The 23,087-nt window shown below is 37.6% G+C and overlaps 1 protein-coding gene across 11 annotated transcripts in view; it reads right to left on the minus strand.

Moving 5' to 3' along the window:
* Nucleotides 1-23,087, minus strand: part of SASS6 (SAS-6 centriolar assembly protein) — a 49,145-nt gene that overhangs the window by 2,365 nt on the left and 23,693 nt on the right. For 10 of the 11 annotated variants that reach the window (XM_017945077.3, XM_017945108.2, XM_003892256.5 and 7 more), the window contains 3 exons: nucleotides 22,534-22,670; nucleotides 19,709-19,837; nucleotides 2,123-2,220 (listed from right to left, as the gene is read on the minus strand). In XM_017945077.3, the coding sequence (XP_017800566.2) occupies nucleotides 2,123-2,220; nucleotides 19,709-19,837; nucleotides 22,534-22,670 (364 nt within the window). Of the gene's footprint in view, nucleotides 1-2,122; nucleotides 2,221-16,969; nucleotides 17,503-19,708; nucleotides 19,838-22,533; nucleotides 22,671-23,087 lie in introns of those variants that run through there. The other variant, XM_017945086.3, reaches the window with a different exon arrangement.

Consider the following 23,087-nt stretch of genomic DNA (forward strand, 5'->3'; position numbering starts at 1 on the left):
ATTTCTAACTCATATTTAAAATAAGATTTTTTTCCTTTGACCAAAAGCTCTTCAAAATTTTCTACTGCTTCGAAGTAGTCATGACCAAATATTAATACACATTCCACAATAATAAATTCTGGTCAAATTAATACAAATGAGAAAATCGGGGAGAAAGAAGGGCATTTCTGTATGTTTCCCCTTTCTACCACTGCCATCTTTTCTAAATCTGTCCAGTGTTAACGGTTTCCCTAGTATTACTTGTAAAAAGTTAAAGGCTCTTGCAAAACAATGAGAATAAATCAGTCCTTAAAATTAAATGATGGCTGCTCTTGACCCAATTTTCAGAAAATAAGTGGGTGAATAGATTTTTTTTCTACTTTATTTTTTTCTTTAACGTTTGATACCTGGTGCCACTTTTTGCTAGCTGACAAAATAACCAGAAAAAAGTCAAAATCACTGAACAGTCCTAATTTTATGGACAGATGGTTATGTTTGACTTCATACTACAAATATGATTGTCATATTCTCTGCTAGTAAAACTGCTCTATAATTTTTTTTTTTTTTGAGACAGGTTCTTGCTTTGTGGCTCAGTTTGGAGTGCAGTGATGTGACTGATCATAGCTTACTACAGACTCCAACTCCCAGGCTCAAGTGATCCCTCAGCCTCCCAAGCAGCTGGGACTACAAGCATGTACCACATTGTCTGGCTTTTTTTTTTTTTTTTCTTTTGAGGCAGGGCCCCCAGGCTGGAGTGCAGTGGCAGGATCATGGCTCACTGCAGTCTCAAACCTCCCAGACTCAAGTGATCCTCCTGCCTCAGCTTCCCGAGTAGCTGGGACTACGGGTGTACATACACCACTATGCCTAACCTATGATAAATTAGATATACTAAACATTATGATATGCTACCATTAACAGGAATTCAAGGTACTCTCCCTGTGAACAAGTGAATTTTAATCTTTTTTAAAAATAGAGGCTCACAAAGACTTTTTAAAATTATTTTTTCTATTTATTTTATTTTTTTGAGACAGTCTCGCTCTATTGCCCAGGATGGAATGCAGTGGTGCAACCGGCTCACTACAACTTCTTGCCTCCTGGGTTGAAGCGATTCTCATGCCTCAGCCTCCTGAGTAACTGAGATTACAGGTGCCCACCACACCCGGCTAATTTTTGTATTTTTAGTAGAGATGGGATTTCACCATGTTGGCCAGGCTGGTCTTGAACTCCTGGCCTCAAGTGATCCACCCACCTTGGCCTCCCAAAGTGTTGGGATTACAGGCGTGAGACACTGTGACCAGCCACAAACATTATTAACTATTTTAACACATCATGATCCAATGAATAAAAGCTGAGAGCTGGGGATGGAACCCTCTTTGAGCTATGTTAGTAATTTAGTTTGTAATGTAGAACTGGGATGGTGATAGCTCATGATAATGAGTATTGGCAGACAGGCCTTAAAGTCATTAAATTTAATAAATAACTATTAGTAATAATAAATTACAAACATGAAGTCTACCCAGAGAGAAAAGTTTGTCTGTATGAATGGTTTGATTTAACCACAAGTCACTGAATCAACAGACTTCACTATGTAAACCCTGTTTAAAACCTAGGGTCGCAAAATGGCGTTAAAGCTTATTTATGTTATCTACAGGAAAATCTCACAAACCTTTTTACTCATTCTCTGCATATTTCTAGCATATTAACTAGCTGGTATTTTAGATTAGATTATACTGAAAGCAATAAATCAGAAAAATGGAGAGCTTCCAGGGGCAGACATAGCCATATAAGGAAAAAAAACAGCTGACCATGAGGAATTTTAAAAAATTTCTGTGAATATATCTGAGAATATCTGAAAGACCAGTCTTCAGTTATGTAGGAAAATCTCTTTCAACAAACAAAATTTTACTATCCAAGCATATCCCACATTAAAAAAAATGAGTAGACTGTTGGAGGAGGAAACAGAAAAAATAGGAGAAATCTCTTTTTTATAGCTAAGTGATTCAACTTAAATTCCACTGATCAGTAACTTGCAATGTCTCAGGTAGACAGGTGGGTATCACAGCTCTCAAGCACTGAGAAAAATTCTTTAAGATGGCCTTCAAAATTGCAAACATTAAAGTTTATGTCATTAAGTACTTACTTTTCCTTATCAGTTGAGCAAGGCATACTAATAGTTGCTCCTGACTGAACGTCTCCTAGTGATGCATTTGGTTTTGTAAACTGCAAATTAAACTGAACCTGCGAGAAGGAAAAACATCTCATGTAACTGAGTTATATAGAATTAGACAGTTTTGGGCAGAGGAGGGGTTTGAAACAGAGCCTTGCTCTGTTGCTTAGGCAGGATTAGAGTGGCACAATCATGGCTCACTGCAGTCCCAATCTCCTGGGCTCAAGTGATCCTCCCACCTCAGCCTTACTTAGCTGAGACTACAGGTACACGCCACAAAGTCTGGCTAATTTTTTATTTCTTGTAGAGATGGGGTTTCACTATGCTGCCCAGGCGAGTCTCAAACTCCTTGTCTCAGCCTCCCCAAATCATGGGATTACAGGGATGAGCCACCATTCCCAGGGTGAATGAGACAGTTCTATATTGAGATGGGTGGTTAAATTTGTTTTCTGATAAATCTATACATAAAAATGCAGGCTTTGGCTAAGTGTGGTGGCTCATGCCTGTAATTCCAGCACTTTGGGTGGGTCACTTGAGTTCAGGAGTTCGAAACTAGCCTGGGCAACACAGACTCCATATCTACTAAATAAATAAGCCAGGGGTGATGGCACGCATCTGTGGTCCCAGCTACTCTGGAAGCTGAAATGAGAGGACTGCTTGAGCCCAGGAGGTTGAGGGTGCAGTGAGCCAAAAACATGTCACTGCACTCCAACCTGGTGACAGAATGAGATCTTGTCTCAAAAAAAAAAAAAAAAAAAACCCCAAAACAAACAAAAAAACCAAAACAAACAGTTTTCACCTATATTTTATAACACAAGCACATGCTATTGAAAAGAGTTAATAAAAGGAAGCCTAATTCTTTTTTCTTTTCTTTTTTTGAAACAGGATTTCATTCTCTTGCCCAGGCTAATTTTTGTATTTTTCTGTAGAGATGGGATTTCACCATGTTACCCAAGCTGGTCTCGAACTCCTGGGCTCAAGGGATCCTCCCAGCTTGGCCTCCCAAAACGCTGGGACTACAGGCTCACATGAGCCACCTGCCCAGCCGAGAAGCCTACTTCTCTTTACGTAAAAAAAAAATACCTGTCATACAAGCAAAATGAATTACAAAATGATTCTTTTACCAATTATTTTCAAATAAGAATATGAACATTAATACATTAAAATAAATGTTAGTGTTAAAAGTAACCAAGGATCACAATAATGCATTTACCTCATACATTCTGAAAATTCTTCCCCTTTCAAGACTTTCAAAGCCTATTTATTTAAAGATTCTAAATGAGGGCTTGGAATCTGAATTTTAAAGTCGTCAAAAGTAATCAAGTATCTATGCAAAAATCCAAAATAAAGAATGCATATAAGATGTAGTTTATTTAAAGTAATAATGTACTAAGGAATTCCTGTTATATCAGAAAGGTATAAATCTACAGGAAATCTATAAATATAAATTAATAGATCAAAGAAAAAATTCATGACTACTCTGATACAAAAAGAAAAGACATAAGAAAGTACACATCAGTTTTTGGTAAAACTCAAAATAGGAATAGATGGATACTAAATATGATAAAATTATAAAGATATATGCTACTACACTTGGCTATCAAGGTTGAATACCATCAAGATACCAGATCTCCCTACATTAATCTACCCGTAACAGCATTACACACAAATAGGATATTTTTAATCAAGAGAGCTGATTCTAATATTCTTTATTTTTAAAAAACATGCAATAAGAGGGAGGCAAATTAAGATACCAGTACTAATACTAATATAGCTTCTAGCCACCAATCATAAACAATTAGGAAACTGAGCAAAATAAATGAAGAGAATATTCACAGATACAAGACCACAGACAAGATGTGATCTCCAAGATGTGATCCCTACAACTGATTCAAACTTTCTAACTGGCAACCCCTTCTTGACAGCAGATGCAGAGGGAGAACATAATTGCTAAATTGAGGACATTAAGTTAGAGTTTAGGGAGATTGGACCGCTGGAGGTTGTAGGGCTGAATTCTGATGAGAAGGGAGCTATACAAAGAACAATCTCCAGATACCTGCCTGTCAATGTCCTTTAGTCTCTACTGTTCTAGGCGTATGCATAGGGTAAAACTCATCGAGGCTGGATAAATAAACGAGCATTTTTTTTTTTTTCTGAGACAGAGTCTCGCTCTGTAGCCAGGGTGGAGTACAGTGGTGCAATCTCGGCTCACTGCAACCTCGGCCTCCCGGGTTCAAGAGATTCTCCTGCCTCAGCCTCTTGAGTAGCTGGTGGGACTACAGGCGTGCGCCACCATACCCAGCTAATTTTTGTATTTTTAGTAGAGATGGGGTTTCTCCATGTTGTCAGTATGGTCTCGATCTCGACCTTGTGATCTGCTCGCCTCAGTCTCCCAAAGTGCTGGGATTACAGGCTTGAGCCACTGCATCCATCAATAAAGGAGCATTTCAAGCTTTGAAATACAGCTGAACTAACCCTCAAGTAGAAGTTACTTTAGATGCATGCTATTAATGCTAAAGAAAAAAACCAAAAACGCTCAAAGGAATCAAAGTGATCCACAAGTAACTTACATGCCTGCCACTCTTGAGCAGGCACAGTGGCTCACACCTGAAATTGTAGTGCTTTGGGAGGCCAAAGTGGGAGGATCACTTGAGGCCAGGAGTTCAAGACCAGCCTCAGCAACATAATGAGACTCCATCACTACAAAAAATTTTTTAAATTAGGTAGGTATGGGAGTGCACACCTGTAGTCCCAGATACATGGGAAGCTGAGTTAGGAGGATCACTTAAGCCCTGGAGTTTGGTTTTACAGTGAGTTATGATCACATCACTGCACTCCATACTCGGCAACAGAGCAAGACCCTGTCTCAAAAAAAAACAGCCTGCCATACTTTAAAGAAATATAAAATCCAGACAATCAACAATGTAACACTCACAATGTTCCACTTATCAAAAATTACAAAGATCACAATAAGATGTCATACTCAGAAGAAAAATTAGCCAACAGAAACAGATTCAGAAATGGCAGAAATTATAGACCAGGGACACAAATGTAATTGTATAAGAACTTAATGGAAATAAAAAGTATGAGAAAAGTGAAGATATAAAAAAGAGTGCAATGAAAATTCTAGGCACAAAATAGTCATTATATAAAATGAAAATTTCTCACTGGATAGATTAACAGCAAATTATATACTGCAGAAGAAAAGAAAAGACTAATAAACTTTAAGACACGGCATCAGAATCTACATAAAATGAAACAAATAATGAAATAAACTAAGTCTCCCTGGGACAATATCATGTAATCAACCATGTATAACTGGAGTACCAAGGAGGAACACCAAAAAAGAGAACAAAACAGAAAAAGAAATGTGAATAATGACTAGAATTTCCTAAACTGATAAAAACTACAAACCCACCTATTTAAGAACTTCATGAAAACCTGTTAGACATGATACACAAACTCCACACCAAAGCATAATTAACTTCTTGAAAATTAATGATAAAGAGAAAATTTAAAAGCACCCAGAGAAAAAGGTCACTTCATATAAAGGAAACATTATAAACATGACTACTGACATCTTGCCAGAAAGTATTCAATCCAGGCAACAATGGAATAACATCTTCAAAATAAAGACAGGAAAAAAACTTGTCAACCTAAAGTTCTATATTCAGAGAAAATGAAGTCAAAATAGCAACATTATGAGACAAAAGAATAATTAATTCCCCACAGACCTGCATTGTAAGAAGCCTTAAAAATCTGTACTATAAGAGATCTTAGTTATTGAGGAGAAAGGAAAATACCAGATGAAAATTCAGATCTACATAAAGGAAAAAAGAGTGTAAATAGTAATGTATGGGTTAACCAAGGAGACTCTTCCTCATTGTTTAATGTCTTTTAAATATACTTGATTGTTTAAAGAAAAAAAAAGTAGAGCTTATAACAAAGATAGAAGTAAAATTTTAACAACAGTAGCAAAAAGATAGGAAGAAATGGGAGTATATTATTGTAACAGTCTTATTTTACACGGGAAGTAGTAAAATATTTGAAGGTAGATGATGAAATTGTATATTGTAAACCAGAGTAAACACAAAGAAAATAAACAAAAGCCAACAGTAAATATAAAATGAAAAACGAAATAAAATGCACAAAACTAACTGGAAAGAAGGCAGGAAAAAAGCAGAAAAGGGAGACAAGAAACAGGACATATAGAAAACAAATCATAATATGGAAAAACTTATGCATTACATTTTAAATTGTTTAAGAATGTCAGAATGGATAAAAATGAGTCAATTACAAATATCTAAAAGAAATCACATTTAAAGACACAGGCTGGAAAATAAAAAAAATAGAAAATGATACTTCATGTAAATACCAGGCATAAGAGAGCCAGAATACAATATTAATATCAAGGTAGATTCACTTTCTGCTGAGATATGAAAAAAGAAACTCCTAAGGATCAAAGAGTGAGGAAAATCCCTTTCTTTTCATTTTTCCCTATGTTCTTTCCTGCTCCAACCCCCAGGCTACTATATGGAAGCAGAAGTGCCAGAGTGGCAACTGTGGCAAGGTGGTAACTAAAACTTTGAAGGAGGGGAATCATTTTCCTACCAAAGGCACTGTGGTCTCATTAACAGGGGAAATATCCTCACTACTTTTCTCCTCTCTTTGTCCTCTTGCTGCTTGATAACAGATGCAGATACAATTACAGGAACTGCATAGCAGGGAAGGGGCCTGTATTTTCTAGCCAGAAAACCAGGAAGGGGGACCCTAAGGACACGGATAATTCTGAGGAAATCATGGAGAGAAAACTCAAGGGAGAAATCCTATAAGGTGGTATATAAACTCTTAGGCTCGCTTATGAGCTGTACAAATCTGACCCTGATCAGCATACCAAAGGCTTTGGGAACTGACTATGGGGTTAACTACTGCCAAGGTCACAGAATAGCACATTTGAGACAGATCCAAACAGCATGACATGACAAAGTCTTTAAAACTTGAACTGACAGCCAGGCATGGTAGCTCACACATGTAATCCCAGCATTTTGGGAGGCTGAGGTGGGTGGATCACAAGAGGCCAGGAGTTTGAGACCAGCCTGACCAACATGGTGAAACCCCATCTCTACTAAAAATACAAAAACTTAGCTGGGCCTGCTGGTGCACATCTGTAATCCCAGCTACTTGGAAGGCTGAGGCACAAGAATTGCTTGAACCCAAAATTGCAGTGAGCTGAGATTGCGCCACTATCCTCCAGCCTGGGTGACACAGTGAAACTCTGTCTTTAAAAAAAAAATTGAACTGAAGAATCACAACCTAAAGAAGGCTAATCAGAACTTGAACCTAACAAGACTGTTTGCTTAAAAAAAAAACAAACAAAAAAACACATTCTCCTTAGGATTTAAATAAGATCTGGGATCTCGTAATATTCTAATGTCCAGGATACAATCCAAAAGCACTCAATAGAGAACTAGGGAAATGTAAGCAACTCATAAGGGAAAAGATAAACCATGAAGTGAACCCCAAGATGACACAATTACTGGAATTATCAGGAAACCACTTCAAATCACCCATTATAACCGTGCTCTAATAACACTGCTCAAATGTTCAAATGAATGTAAAAAAGTCTCAGCAAAAAAAAAAAAAAAAAAAAAAGAAAATGAAATGGAAATTTTAGAACAGAAATAATCGCTGAATGGGCTTGATAGTAGAATGGACAGAGAAAAGAGTAAACTTGAAGGCGGATCAACAGAAATAATCACATCTGAAAACCAGAAAAAATAAGAATGGAAGAACAGAAAGTTGTGGACCCTTAGGAAAATAAAGATTTACATTCATGTCTTTTGAGTCCTAAAAGAAAGAAGAATGTTCTGCAGAAAAAAATATTTGACTACATGGGAGGCTGAGGTGGGAAGACTGCTTGATCCTGGGAGGTCAAGGCTGCCACGAGTTCTGTTCAGCCACTGCACTCCAGCCTGAGCTACAAAGCAAGACCCTGTCTCAAAAAAAAAAAAAAAAAAAAAAAGAAGAAATAATGGCTGAATATGTCAAAAATTTGGGAAAAGATTTACCAAGCTTAGTAAACCCCCAAAAGGATAAAGTCAAATGAGTTCGAAATCCATGCCCAGACATATCATTGTTAAACTGCGAAAAACTAAAAAAATAAATAAATCTTAAAAGCAGGCAGAGAAAATGATGCACTAGTTATAGGAGAACAATTCAAATTTACTGCTAATTTCTCACTGGAAATCATGAAATCCTAAAAGAAGCAGAACAACAGTTTTAAAGTGCTTAAGGAAAAGGATTATGAATACAGAATGTTATATCCAGAGAAAATATCATTTGGGAAAGAAGGTAAAAGAAAGGCATTCCCAGGGGAAGAAAAAGAATTGATAGAGGACTTCCTCTAATAGAAATGCTAATGAATGTTCTATCATTCAGGGAAATTATACTGTAGAAGAACTTAGAATACCAGGAATGAAGGAAAAGAATAACAAGAACAACAGAAATGGTAAACACTGAGTAATATAATGAACTAGTCTTCTCCACTCCAGAGTTTGTTTGCTTTTTGTTTTTTTGGGGTTTTTTTTGTTTTTATTATACTTTAAGTTCTAGGGTACATGTGCACAATGTGCAGGTTTGTTATATACGTATACATGTGACATGTTGGTGTGCTGCACCCATTAACTCATCATTTACATTAGGTATATCTCCTAATGCTATCCTTCCCCTTCCCCCCTCCCCACAATAGGCCCCGGTGTGTGATGTTCCCCTTCCTGTGTCCAAGTGATCTCATTGTTCAATTTCCACCTATGAGTGAGAACATGCGGTGTTTGGTTTTCTGTTCTTGGAGATAGTTTGCTGAGAATGATGGTTTCCAGCGGCATCCATGTCCCTACAAAGGACACAAACTCATCCTTTTTTATGGCTGCATAGTATTCCATGGTGTGTATGTGCCACATTTTCTTAATCCAGTCTGTCACTGATGGACATTTGGGTTGATTCCAAGTCTTTGCTATTGTGTATAATGCTGCAATAAACATACGTGTGCATGTGTCTTTAAAGGAGCGTGATTTATAATCCTTTGGGTATATACCCAGTAATGGGATGGCTGGGTCAAATGGTATTTCTAGTTCTAGATCCTTGAGGAATCACCACACTGTTTCCCACAATGATTGAGACGGAGTCTCGCTGTGTCGCCCAGACTAGAGTGCAGTCACAATCTCGGCTCACTGCAACCTCCACCTCCCGGGTTCAAGTGATTCGCCTGCCTTAGCCTTCCGAGTAGCCGAGACTACAGGCGCCCACCACCACGCCCAGCTAACTTTTTGTATTTTTAGTAGAGACGGGGTTTCACTGTGTTAACCAAGGTGGTCTCAATCTCCTGATCTTGTGATCTGCCTGCCTCGGCCTCCCAATATACTGGGATTGTAGGTGTAAGGGACCACACCCAGCCCACTCCAGAGTTTTAAATATGTATAATGGATGATAGCAAAAATTTTAGATTGTCTGATAATGTTTCCAATGTATGTAAATACAATACTTATGAAATATGAAAACATAAGGGGGGAAAAGGCAAAGGGACTGTATGGTGGCAAGGTATGTATATTCTACTTTAAGTGATAAGATATTAATTCTACACACTATGAAAAATATGTATATTATAAATGCCTGGAGCAACCACTAAAATAAAAATCATACAAAGAGATATATTTAAAGAACACTATCCCAACAAAAACAGAACACTATTTTTTTTTTTTTTTTTGTGAGACCTCTCACTCTGTTGCCCATGACAGAGCAGAGTGGTGCAAACATGGCTCAGTGCCACCTTCATCTCCTGGGCTCAAGTGATCCTCCCACCTCCGCCTCCCCAGTAGCTGGGACCACAGGTGTATCTGACCACACCTGGCCAAAATAATATTTTCTAATTTCCCTCAATCTTCCATATATCTTTCTGTTATAGATTTCTAGTTTAATTCCAGACTGGTTTAGAACTAAGGACATAGTCTATCTTGGATAGTGTTCCATATGTACTTGAAAAGAATAGGGCTGGGTGTGGTGGCTCATGCCTGTAATCCCCACACTCTGGCAGGCCAAGGCAGGTAGATTTCTTGAGCCCAGGAGTTTGAGATCAGCATGGGAAACATGGCAAAACCCCGTCTCTCCAAAAAAAACCACAAAAATTAGCCAGGTGTGGTGGTGTGCACCTGTAGTCCCAACTACTCAGGAGGCTGAGGTGGGAGAATCACATAAGCCCAGGAGGTTGAGGCTGTAGGGAGCTGCGATCATGCTACCGCATCCCAGTCTGGGGGACACAGTGAGACCGTCTCAAAAAAAAAGAAAAGAAAAAGAAAAAAAATATTTTGAACTTAATGAAAATGAAAATACACATACCAAAATTTGTGAAATGCAGTTAAAGCAAGACTGAATAACACGTATAGCATTAAATGTTTAGATTAACATAAAACTCTTAGAACATAATCTTCTACCTTAAGAAAGTGAGAAAAGGAGCCAAACAAACTCAAAGCAGTTAGAAGGGAAAAAATATTAAAGTGGAGAAATCAGTAAATTGAAAAACCAATGAAACCGTAAGTCAGTTCCCTGAAAAGATCCATGAAACTGGTGTAACCTCTTACCAAACTGATTTTTCAAAGAGACAAGGCAAAAATCACCATTATAAGTAATGAAAGAGAGGATGTTACAACAGAGTCTATAGACATTAAAAAGATAATGGAATACTACAAACAACTCTTCACACATAGCTTAAAATTTAGATTAACTGATTTAATCCTGTGAAAGTCACAAACTATCGAAACTGGCCCAAGAAGAAATAAATAACCCAAATATTCTATAGCTATTGAAAAAAATTAATTCACAGCTGAAAAAAAACTCCGGCAAAAAAATTTCCAGACCCAGATGATTTCACTGGAAAATTCTACCAAACATTTAAAGAAAATATAAAGCAACTCTATACAATATATGCCAGAAAATAAAAGAGAAAAGATACTTTCCTGCTCATTTTATGAGGCCAGTATTGTCCTGATTTAAATTTTTTAAAGACAGTACATGAAAAGTAAACTACAGGCCAATATCCTTTATGAACATGGACACAAAATCAAACTATCAGAAAATTAACTCCAAACTGGGTGTGGGGGCTCATGCCTGTAATCCCAGCACTTTGGGAGGCCGAGGCGGGCATATCACTCACCTCTGACCTTGAGGTCAGAAGTTCAAGACCAGCCTGGCCAACATGGTGAAACCCTGTCTCTATTAAAAATACAAAAATTAGCTGGCGCAGTGCCAGTCGCCTGCAGTCCCAGCTACTCGGGAGGCTGAGGCAGGAGAATTGCTGGAACCCAGGAGGCAGAGGTTGCAGGGAGCCGAGATCACGCCACTGCATTCCAGCCAGGGCGACAGAGAGAGACTCTGTCTCCATAAAAAAAAAAACAAAAAAAAACAAAACAAAACAAAAAACAGAAAAAAAAAAAAAGAATATTAACTCCAGCAATACATAAAAAGAATACACCATGACCAGGTGAAGTTTATCCCAAGAATGAAAGACTAATATAATCTTAAACAATCAATACAATCTGTTAACTGATAAAAGATAAGCCACATAACCGTATCAATTGAAAAAGCATTTGACAAAATTTAACATCCATTCATGATAAAAGCTCTTAGCAAACTAGGAACAGAACTTCCTTATTCTGAAAAATGGCCATCTAGCAAAAATCTACAGCTAATATGCTTATGATGAAAGACTGAATGCTCTGCCCTGAAGCTCAGGAACAAGGCCAGAATGTCTGCTCTCACATTTATTTAAACTGCACTATAGGCTGGGCGCAGGCCTACACCTGTAATCCCAGCACTTTTTTGGAGGCCGTGGCAAGTGGATCACTTGAGTTCAGGAGCTCAAGACCAGCCTGGGCAACATGGCAAAACCCTGTCTCTAACAAAATTACAAAAAATTAGCTGGGTACGGTGGCATGCGCCTGTGGTCCCAGCTACTAGGGAGGCTGAGGTAGGATGATCACCTGAGCCGGGGAGGCAGAAGTTGAAGTGAGCCAAGAGTGCAACACTGCACTCCAGGCTAGGTGACACTAAGACTCTGTTGCAAAAATAAATAAATAAAAATAAATTGTACTATCGGTTCCAGCCATTACAATAAGGCAAGAAAAATAAATAAAAAGCAACCACATTGGAAAGAAAGAAGTAAAACTGTCATTATTTTCAGATAACATAACTGTCTATGTGGAAAATCCTACAGAATTTACCAAAAACCACTAATGAGTGTAATAAATGAGTTTAGTAAGGTTTCAAGATACAAGATCAACATACAAAAATGACATTTCTACACATCAATATTCTGAAAAATAAATAAAATAATTATACCCACAATAGCATTTAGAAGAATAAAACACATAAGAATAAATTCAACAGAAGAAATTCAAGACTTATACACTGAAAACTACAAAACATTACTGAGAGGAAGTGAAGATCTAAATAAATGGAAAGACTCTTATTATTCATGGATTGGAAGACAAAAGACTGTCAAAACAGCATTTCTTTGAAAACTGACCTATAAATTCCTTGTACAACTATCAAAATCCAAACAAACCATTTTGCAGAAATTGACAAGGTGACCAAACATTTTTGTGAAAATGAAAAAGATCTAAAACAATTTTGAAAAGGAAGAAGAGAGTCTGGAGATTTTTAACACTTTTAATATAAAGTCATAGTAATTAAGATGCTGTGATATTGGCACAGGATAGGTATAAAGATCAACGAAACAGAATTGAGAATCCCGAAATAAATCCTTACATGGTCAACTGATTTTTAACAAAGGGTGCTTAGACAATTCAACAGAGAAAAAGACTTTTCAAAAATGGTACTAAGAACTGCATATCCACAGCGGGGAGGAAAAATAAACTTAGATCCTTACTTCAAGCCATGCACACAAATTTTTTCAAAATGGATCACAGATCTAAATGTAACAGCTAAAACTATAAAACTTGTAGAAAAAAACAAAGGAGATAATGTTTTCAAACTGTGGTTGGACAGAGTTCTTATATACAACTCCAAAAGCAAGATCCACAAAAGAAAAAAGTTTGATAAACTGCACTCCATCAAATATTAAAAACTTTTGTGTTTCAAAAGACACATTAAGAAAATGAAAAGGGAAGCCACTGGGAGAAAATATTTGCTAATCATATACTTAATAAAAGACTTGTATCCAGAATATACAAAGAACTCTTACAATTCAATAAAAAGACAACCTTGTTTAGCAATGGTCAAAAGATTCAAATAGATATATCACCAAAGTAAATATATTGATGTTAAATAAGCACATGAATAGAGATACTCAACTTCATTAGGTTTTAGGAAAATGCAAACTAAAATCACAATGAGGGGCCAGGTGTGGTGGCTGACGCCTGTAATCCCAGCACTTTGGGAGGCCAAGGTGGGGGATCACTTGAGGTCAGGAGTTCAAAACCAGCCTGGCCAACATGGTGAAACTCTGTCTCTACTAAAAAATACAAAAATTAGCTGGACGTGGGGGCGTGCACCTGTAACCCCAGCTACCAGGGAGGCTGAGGCACAAGAATCGCTTGAACCCTGAAGGTGGAGGTTACAGTGAGCTGAGATTGCACCACTGCACTCCAGCCTGGGCAACAGTGCAAGACTCTGTCTCAATAAAAAAATAAATAAATAAATAAAATCACAATGAGGTACTTCTATGCATGTATTAGAATGGCTAAAATTAAACAACTGACTATATCAACTGTTGGAAGGATGCAGAACAACCTGAACTCTCAGACTGCTGGTGGTAAATGGTAAAACCACTTTGGAAACATTTGGTAGTTTCTTAAAAATCAAACATATGCCACCAGTCACTCCATTCCTAGGTACTCACCCACAATAAATACAAAGACTTGCACACATATGTTCACAGCAGCTTAATCTGTAATATCCAAAAACTTAAAACAACTCAAATGTCCATCAACTGATGAATGAACAAATTGTGGCATATCAATGCAATGAAGTACTACTGAGCAATTAAAAGAAAAGAACTACTGATACACATTACAGCCTGGATGAACATCAAACACGGTATACTGAGTGAAAAGGAAGGACACGGCCAGGTACGGTGGCTCACGCCTATAATTCCAGCACTTTGGGAGGTTGAGGTAGGCAGATAACTTGAGCCCAGGAATTCGAAACCAGCCTGAGCAACATGGCGAAACTCCACCTCCACAAAAAATGCAAAAAATGGTACCTGGGCACGGTAGCACACACCTGTAGTCCCAGCTACTCAGGAGGCTGAGATAGGGGGATCACCTAAGTGCAGGGAGGTCTAGGCTGCAATGAGCCATGATTGTGCCACTGCACTCCATCCTGGGTGACAGAATGAGATCTTATCTCAAAAAAAACAGAAATTTTAAAAAAACTACATGTTGTATGATTCTACTCATATGAAATACAGAAAATCTAATTTTATAGTGACAGTTGATCAGTAGTTGCCTATGGCGAGGAGGAGGAGTAGGGATAAACTGCAAACAGGCACTAGGGTACTTTTAGGGTAATGTAAATGTTCTACTATTGAACTGTGGTATAGTTTCACAACTCTATAAGCTGACTAAAATTACGGAACTAATCTTCAAGTGGAAGGATTTCATAGTATGTAAATTCTACCTTAACAACCTTTAAATGTTTAAAAAGGAAGTATAATGAAGAATAAAAACAAACCCAGAACAACAAAACAGCACATTAAAAACAACGGCAAACTAGTGTCCAGAATATGTAAAGAACACTTATAAAACCATTTTGTAAATGTTAAACCTCCCAAACAAAAAAACAGATAAAAGAAAGAGCCAGGCATAATGATGCGTGCCTGTAGTCCCAGCTACTCAGGAGGCTGAGCCAGGAGGATCAGGTGAGCCCAGCAGTTCGAAGCCAGCCTGGGCAACACAGGGAGACTTCCATCACTAAAACAAACAAATGAAAAACAAAAAATGAGTAAACAGGAGTTTTACAGAATAGGAAACATAACCTATAAATATATAAAAAGATGTTTCTCACTTTAATCAAGAAAATGTTAATTAACATCACAATAAGATACTATTTTAGTCACCAGATATGCAAAAATGCCTTTGACACAGTTACTTCTAACAATGTATCCTATAAATCTATTCGTACCAGGCCACCAAGATGTATGTACAAAAATATTTCCTGGAGCACTGCATGAGCATCTGGATTGAAAAAAACCTAATCATCCATAAACAGAGTATTAGTTAATTATAGTACATCCATATACCGGAATACTATGAAGTCATTAAAAAGAAACAAAAACTTACATTCTGATACACTGCAGTTACCTATTCCATAATGCCATAAATGAAAAAAGCAAGGCCCAGAACAATTGGCAAGTACTATTTATGTTTATATATAAAAACACTCATACATTTGAATATATATACTTATACATGCACATACATATGGTCTTATATACGCTTTGAATATTTCTGGAATATATCACAAGAAATTCCTAACAGTATTTTTCTCTGAGAAGAGGACTGGGGATCACAGTAGGCACTTTTAGATAGTACATCCTCTTGTACCTTTGGAAGCTTCCCATACTTACACATTACTTTTAAAAACAGTTAATACCAAATAAATGAAAAATTAATTTAAACCTCTAGGTGAATTAGATAGTTAATCAAACTGAATAATGCTATCTGTAGACAAAATCTGTCTCTGAATACCCACTGTGGGCCAAACACTATCAAGACAAAGAAAGTGAGGCAACAGGGCCTTGGGCAGCCTCCAGTCACACACAAATGTTAGAGATCCGTACTGGATGACACTGAGAGAGAACAAGCATTTCAGCACCTACAATTATAGAACGTCAGGAGGATAAGACATTCCTTCAGAGAAAATAAAAAGGTAAAGGTTCCTGTAGAAACTCAAACACTAGAGAATAAAGCCAAAAGAGACCTTAGAGTAATTCCGAGTAATTTGTCAACAGATCCACATTGGCCAACTGACAAGTTCATCACTGAGAATCAAGAGATGCCTAGGACCCAGGGAGCCCAGGACCAGCCATCAGCCACCACCAGTGGATGCTAGGAACAACCTTCAGCATCCACTCTGTGCTTGGGATGGGGGTTCCCCAAACTAGCTTAAAATAGTCTCTAGCTCTGCCTGCCCTATGGGAGCTAATAAACTGAGTCACATTTCCATTCTGTAGAAGACTCAGTGAAAAAGGATGGCTGTTTCTCCTCGGGTCAAGGGTTAGAATGAAAAACTGGAGCTCACTCAAAATAATGCTGTGTATTACTGTGTCTCCTCTCCACTCCACTACTACTTTGTAGTTCATGACCATTGTGTATGGCATTTCCAGACTTTGTTTCTTGGTCCTTAACAGTAAACAGAATTGTCTCCCTAAGCCTTTCAACCAGATTAAAAGAAAAAAGATAAACCAATCATCTGGCCCCTTTCTCATTGTGGAAAATCCCTCACATACTTCTAAATCTCCTTGATGAAAGTTTGACCTTGAAGATCAAGAATTTAACCCAAGCTGGGCACAGAGGCTCACGCCTGTAATGCCACCTCTTAGGAGGCCGAGGCCGAGGCGGTGGATCACTTGAGGTCAGGAGTTAGAGATCAGCCTGACCAACGTGGTGAAACCCTGTCTCTACTAAAAATACAAAAATTAGCCAGGTGTGGTGGCGCACACCTGTAATCTCAGCTACTCAGGAGGCTGAGGCATGAGAATCGCTTGAACCTGGGAGGTGGAGGTTGCAGTGAGCTAAGATCATGCCACTGCACTCCAGCCTTGGTGACAGAGTGAGACTCTGTCACAAAAATAAATGAATAAATGAATGAATGAATAAACAGTTTAGTTTGAAAGACATTACAATTTACTATCTACTGGTGTTTCATCACAAAATGTAAGCACCATAGGGTCAGGGGATTTGTCTTGTTCACTGCTCTCATCTCCTGCAACTAAAACTATGCCTGGACACGGCAGATAGTAGATATTCATTAAATACTTGTTCAATGAATGAATCTTTGGCTATCATTGTATTCAAAAATAAAAGAGAAAAAACAAGTAGTTTTGTGTATCTTGCTTTAAAATTGTCAAGTATTTGTTTATTTGTCAGAACAGCACACTCTTGTTAAATATTCTCACATATTCTTTAAGCATTATTTTGTTTCTTGCCAAATTTCTCATGTTATTTTACATTCCCACAGTTAAACATCTCCTTGAATGTATTCAGTCTTGACAGTAACATTTCAAGGCATCAGGAAGATCACAGGTTCAATGTCAAAAATAAAAGGGTGATTTTTAAAACCTGCAATTCAAAAGTACATGTTTTAATCAACATAGCTGCTAGCACAAAACTACCTAGATCAATGATCACCAAAGTAGGTGGTGTTTGAGCAGGGGAAGACAAAGTAGGCAGTAATTAGGACCATTCATTGAGGTCTGAGAAGAAAATCTTACAACTTTCATTTACATCTATTTTTAGTCTCATTCTTTAATTTCTATTTTTGAATAATTTTATTATTAATAATATAACATTTATGGAGTACTTATCATGAATCAGGTACTATTCTAAGCAAATACATTAATTCACTTAATAATCCAGTAAGGTAGAGAAAATTATCACTCCATTTTATAAGTGGGAAAACTGAAGTGTAAGAATTGAATGCTGTTTGTTTTTCAGTGGCTTGATCAACTTCACATTGACAGAGGCAGGTTTTAAATCCTAACATCAGATTTCGCTCTCTTAACCAATAATTACACGGCATATAATATAGTATTTCAATAGCATATGCATAAATTCACAAATAAATACACATTAATGTATTCGAGATGAGAGCGTAAATTGTTCTGTTTATTTTAGGGTTTTTTTCCCCTGTTAGGAATACATAATCAAAAGAATATGGAGATCATTGATACAGGAAACACTGAAAGTCTTGCTCCTGTATTTAAGAACATATTTATTATAATGATTCCTCTGATTCCCCAAGACCTATAAGAATGGTAGTATTATTTTATAAGTCATCCTTAGTCCTACCAAGTAAGCAACTGTCTCTAGTAGCACTTGTCCTCATTTTGGACATTATATATATATATTCCTGGAAAGTTGTTTAAAATAAAAAACAACTGTGAATTCACTTACAATTCTAAAGAAAAAAAATGATCCCAAGATGCAACCACACTTGAGTATACTGATACTGATAATAAAACAATAGCATTCCTTTGAACACACATATCTAATTCTCCTTAATAAGCAATGCAAGAAGAGCCAATGATATGCATCTAAGTACCCTTTACATAACAGTATTTCAGGCATAAAAACTCAGGCTTAATTCTCATTTCACTGAGAATTCTCCATAGCTCCTGGCGATAATAAGGCTTTGGCTAAAAAGAGCACATGCCTGAGCAACACAGCCAACTTATTTTTAGAGCAGCCCAGACCTAATTTGATAGAGTTTATAATACCAGTTTCAAAGTCCTCAATTTTATCTTTTATAAAATATTTTTTCATAAATGTTTATTTGTCTCATTATTTAAGAAAAAATAAACCTGGACCTGAAGTTAGCAATGAAAATAAAAGCAGTGACTGATCTGGGTGGATTAAACTATTGTGAAAACAAAATTATAATACATATAAAAACAATATATAAATATAAGATAATAACAACAATTAGGAAAAAGAACTCAAGTAGGTAGAAGAAAGCCTTAACAAATAAATCAAGGGTTGGGGGGACTGCTAGTCATATCTTATCTGAGATAATGTTGTCAGAACTAAATTTTAGAATTTGATTTAAGCCTGCCCTACCAGACCTTTAAATTCTAGCAATGGACTCCAAATCATAGCTAAGACTCCAACAGTATGAAGTCAGAAATCCTGGTCAGGCTTGAGAGCTGTAGGAGATACAAGCAGAAGAATGAATAAAAATGGAAAGGCTGGCCAGGCATGGTGGCTCAGGCCTGCAATCCCAGCACTTTGGGAGGCCAAGGCAGGCGGATCACTTGAGGCCAGGAGTTCGAGACCAGCCTAGCGAACATGGTGAAACCTCACCTCTACTAAAATTGCAAAAAAGTTAGCCAGGTGTAGTGGTGCATGCCTGTAATCCCAGCTATTCAGCAGGCTGAGGCACAAGAATCATTGAACCCAGGAGGCAGAGGTTGCAGTGAGCTGAGATTATACCACTGTACTCCAGCCTGGACAACACAGCACGATTCTGCCTCCAACAACAACAACAAAAAAACAAAAACAAAAAACAAAAAGGAGAGGTTGAGTAGAAATAAGTGAGGTTTAAACAGATTGAGTCAAGATTTTATACATTACAGTGACTCAAGAAATATATAGTGCATATATTTCCTGTAGACATAGATACTAGATATTCAGTAATATATTTATCTAATACACTACCTACTACTAAACTGACCAAAGAATAAATGAACTTTTAAAAGATGTGAAATGTTTGTATGCTAATAGGTTGCTATATTTTTTTCCCAGAACAAGTATTAGTTAATTTAGCTACCTTTGTTCCTGAACCAGGGTGGCTGGTATTTTTGGCAGATATCGAATGAGGGAAGGTATTCTGGAATGCAAATGCAGAGGAGACAGGATAACCAATCCCACAGGTTGGGTAAGTCAGTCTACCATCAACCTAAAAATAAAAACATAAAGATGATTAAAGATGAGAAATTAATTCTAAATATTATTTGTTCAGCAGGTGGCATTAGCATCTATCATAATAACTAATAATTAAGAGCACTATCTCAGAGGCCAGTCTTGTTTATCACACCACAAAACTCTGCTTTATTATCTACCATGGGGCTACGATAACTTTGAACTACAGGGCTTTTCAAAGCAGCTGTGCAAGCTTGGATAAAACAAACTACTGGACCTACTTTTGTACTAAGTTAAAGCCAAGCTTCTGAACCAACTTGTTTCACTCTAAGTCTCCTAAAAAAGCGGGGAATGGGGGAGTCTGGAGATCAATAGGCCAGTCAGAGATAAAATAAAAATAATTTTCTGTCAGACAGCACAAAAACAAAATTAGTGTTCTTAAACGGACTGAGACAATAATTGGTTTTGCCACTAATTTTATTTTTATTTTTATTTTTATTTTTTTTGAGACGGAGTCTTGCTCTGTCGCCCAGGTTGGAGTGCTGTGGCCGGATCTCAGCTCACTGCAAGCTCCGCCTCCCGGGTTCCCGCCATTCTCCTGCCTCAGCCTCCCGAGTAGCTGGGACTACAGGCGCCCGCCACCTCGCCCGGCTAGTTTTTTGTATTTTTTAGTAGAGACGGGGTTTCACCGTGTTAGCCAGGATGGTCTCGATCTCCCGACCTCGTGATCCGCCCGTCTCGGCCTCCCAAAGTGCTGGGATTACAGGCTTGAGCCACCGCGCCCGGCCGGTTTTGCCACTAATTTTCAATATACTGGTACCACACAGTAACCAACGTTATGAAAAGAAAGTTTATTTTTATATTGAGGCCAGTGGTAACACAAATCTTGAGAAGCATTTGTGCACACTAACGGATGCATACAAAAAAACACCTTTCACACAGCTATCACCAGTCATTCAAATTTTAAGCCAGTCAAAAAAATTTTTTTAAGTTTGTAATTCAGCCCGAGGCACTTCTTTCTCCAATTTAACAGCAATCTTTCCCCTTCTTTAGACATCCAGTACTCTGACTTACCAGAGTAGATTAGGTTAAAAATTCAATTAGGAATCTGAAGTTTAAACCTTCTGCCAGTGTCCTGCAGCCAAACACCAGGAACCCATGTGTAGATATACAAGCTAGATTTATTGCTCCTTGCAACAAGGGAAACTGCACACCATGAAGAAACATGGGTATCTCCAAAAGTGATACCATGGGTATCTTCTTTTAAAGTTCCCTTAAAAGGGACTTATTTATTGGATTTAGGCACATGTTAGGTGATTTAAGAAAAAGTTTAAGTGGTGCTTTACTGTGGATTGGAAGCTACTGGGAAAAGGGGATAAATGTATGACTGGGTATCTGAATAAATTCTATCTAATAAGGCAAGAGGAATGTATTAAGGTCAAAGCTGTAATTAAAGCAGCAGCAGCCATTCATGTTAGCCAAGATATGAGGCTTATGGACTACATTTGTGATTCAGCAATGTTCATATTTTTGTATTCAGGCATGATTATGAAACAGTCTTGTTTTTGTATTGACAGAGTCACAGAGTAACCGTGCCTGATGTTAATATTACATGAAATTGTTGTGTTCAACAGGAGAGCCCCAAGGCCTATGTGTGGATGCTAGGCAAGCTCCTAGCAGCACCTAGGCCTAACTATCAGATAGTACCAAACCACCTCTGAATGTAAGAAGCTGCTTTTCTTATTCTCCCTTTTTTCTTTTTCTTTTTCCTTTTTGAGACAGAGTCTCACTCTGTCGCCCAAGGCTGGGGTACAGTGGCACAATCTTGGCTCGCAGCAACCTCTACCTCCTGGGTTCAAGCGGTTCTCCTGACTCAGTCTCCCAAGTAGCTGGGATTATAGGCATGCACTGCTGCACCCAGCTGAATTTTGTATTTTTAGTAGAGAGAGGGTTTCATCACGTTGCCCAGGCTGGTCTTGAACTCCTGACCTCAGGTGATCCACCCACCTCAGCCTCCCACCCAAAGTGCTGGGATTTCAGGCATGAGCCATCGTGCCCAGTCTTTTTTCTCAGGGGGGCGGGGAAAAAAAGCACGGCTGGGAACAGTGGCTCACACCTGTAATCCCAGCACTTTGAGAAGCTGAAATGGGAGGACTGCCTGAGCCCAGGAGGTCAAGGCTGCCATTAGCCATGATCCCACCACTGCACTCCAGCCTAGGCAACAGAGCGAGGCCTTGTCTCAAAAAAGAAAAAAATCTGGTGATGGGAACTAGAAAGCTTGTATCTCATAACCAGTTTCTTGTAGAATCTAAAGGTGACAAGCCTGCTAACAGGACTTTTTTCTTTTTTACTTTCTTTTCTTTTTCTGATAGAATTCAGTTTATGCTTAAGCCTAAACCCTGAATTCTCTCTTCTCGAAGTCTCCTAAATGTTTTACATTGTGTGTTCTCAAGTTTTTCAGTATATTTGGTATTGCTTTAGTTAGCACTGAAAGATTGCAGTATCTAGTCAAGACTTATAAAGAAGTGTCCTCTTGAAACTCGGCCTCTTTGTTCAGAGCAAGTGTGCCTTTGTTCCACCTCCAGGGGCAACTTAATTTCAGTGCTAATAATTGTAGGACTCCACTTTGTATTGGTACCAGCACCTTAAATCATGGAAACTTCCTAACAATCTGGAAATATTTTTGTTTCAAGAAATTCACTAAGATCATTCACGTCTTGTTTTAAATCTTACCACATTCAGGTTAGGAGAAATTCCACTTCTGATTGTGTTGCTGCTAGAAAGTGCAGGCGGAGTAGTAGAAGGTCCCAATACATCTTGCTTTCTCACTAGCTGATTTTCATTTAGTTCTTTATTTAACCACGTGATTACTTAAATAAAAGAATAAGCAAGGTAAAGAATTTTCACTGTTTTTATTTTTCTAATCATCTTAAACATTTAAAAATTATACTAAGATTTTTTAATTATAAGTTTTTAACTACCTGACATCACAGGAGAGCAATATAGGTTCACCTACATTTTTGTCATTAAAGTTTCTTATTTTAGAAGCTGCCACATAGGACTCCTATTATATTACTCTCCAAAGCACGTTATTTCTACTAGTCAAGCAATTCTTTGAAAGATTTCACTTCTAGAATATCTTACGGTTTACTTAAAATTCACAATCTTATGTATGATACCCCGTAGTATAAACTGAGAAAATGTTAGTTAAAATCTTAATTTTATGTTTTGGTTTTAAATAATTCATATTGTTATCATTAGGTAAACATAGCAATTTAAAAAAGGAA

Source organism: Papio anubis, chromosome 1, assembly GCF_008728515.1.
Source record: "Papio anubis isolate 15944 chromosome 1, Panubis1.0, whole genome shotgun sequence".
In the NCBI taxonomy this organism is placed as follows: domain Eukaryota; kingdom Metazoa; phylum Chordata; class Mammalia; order Primates; family Cercopithecidae; genus Papio; species Papio anubis.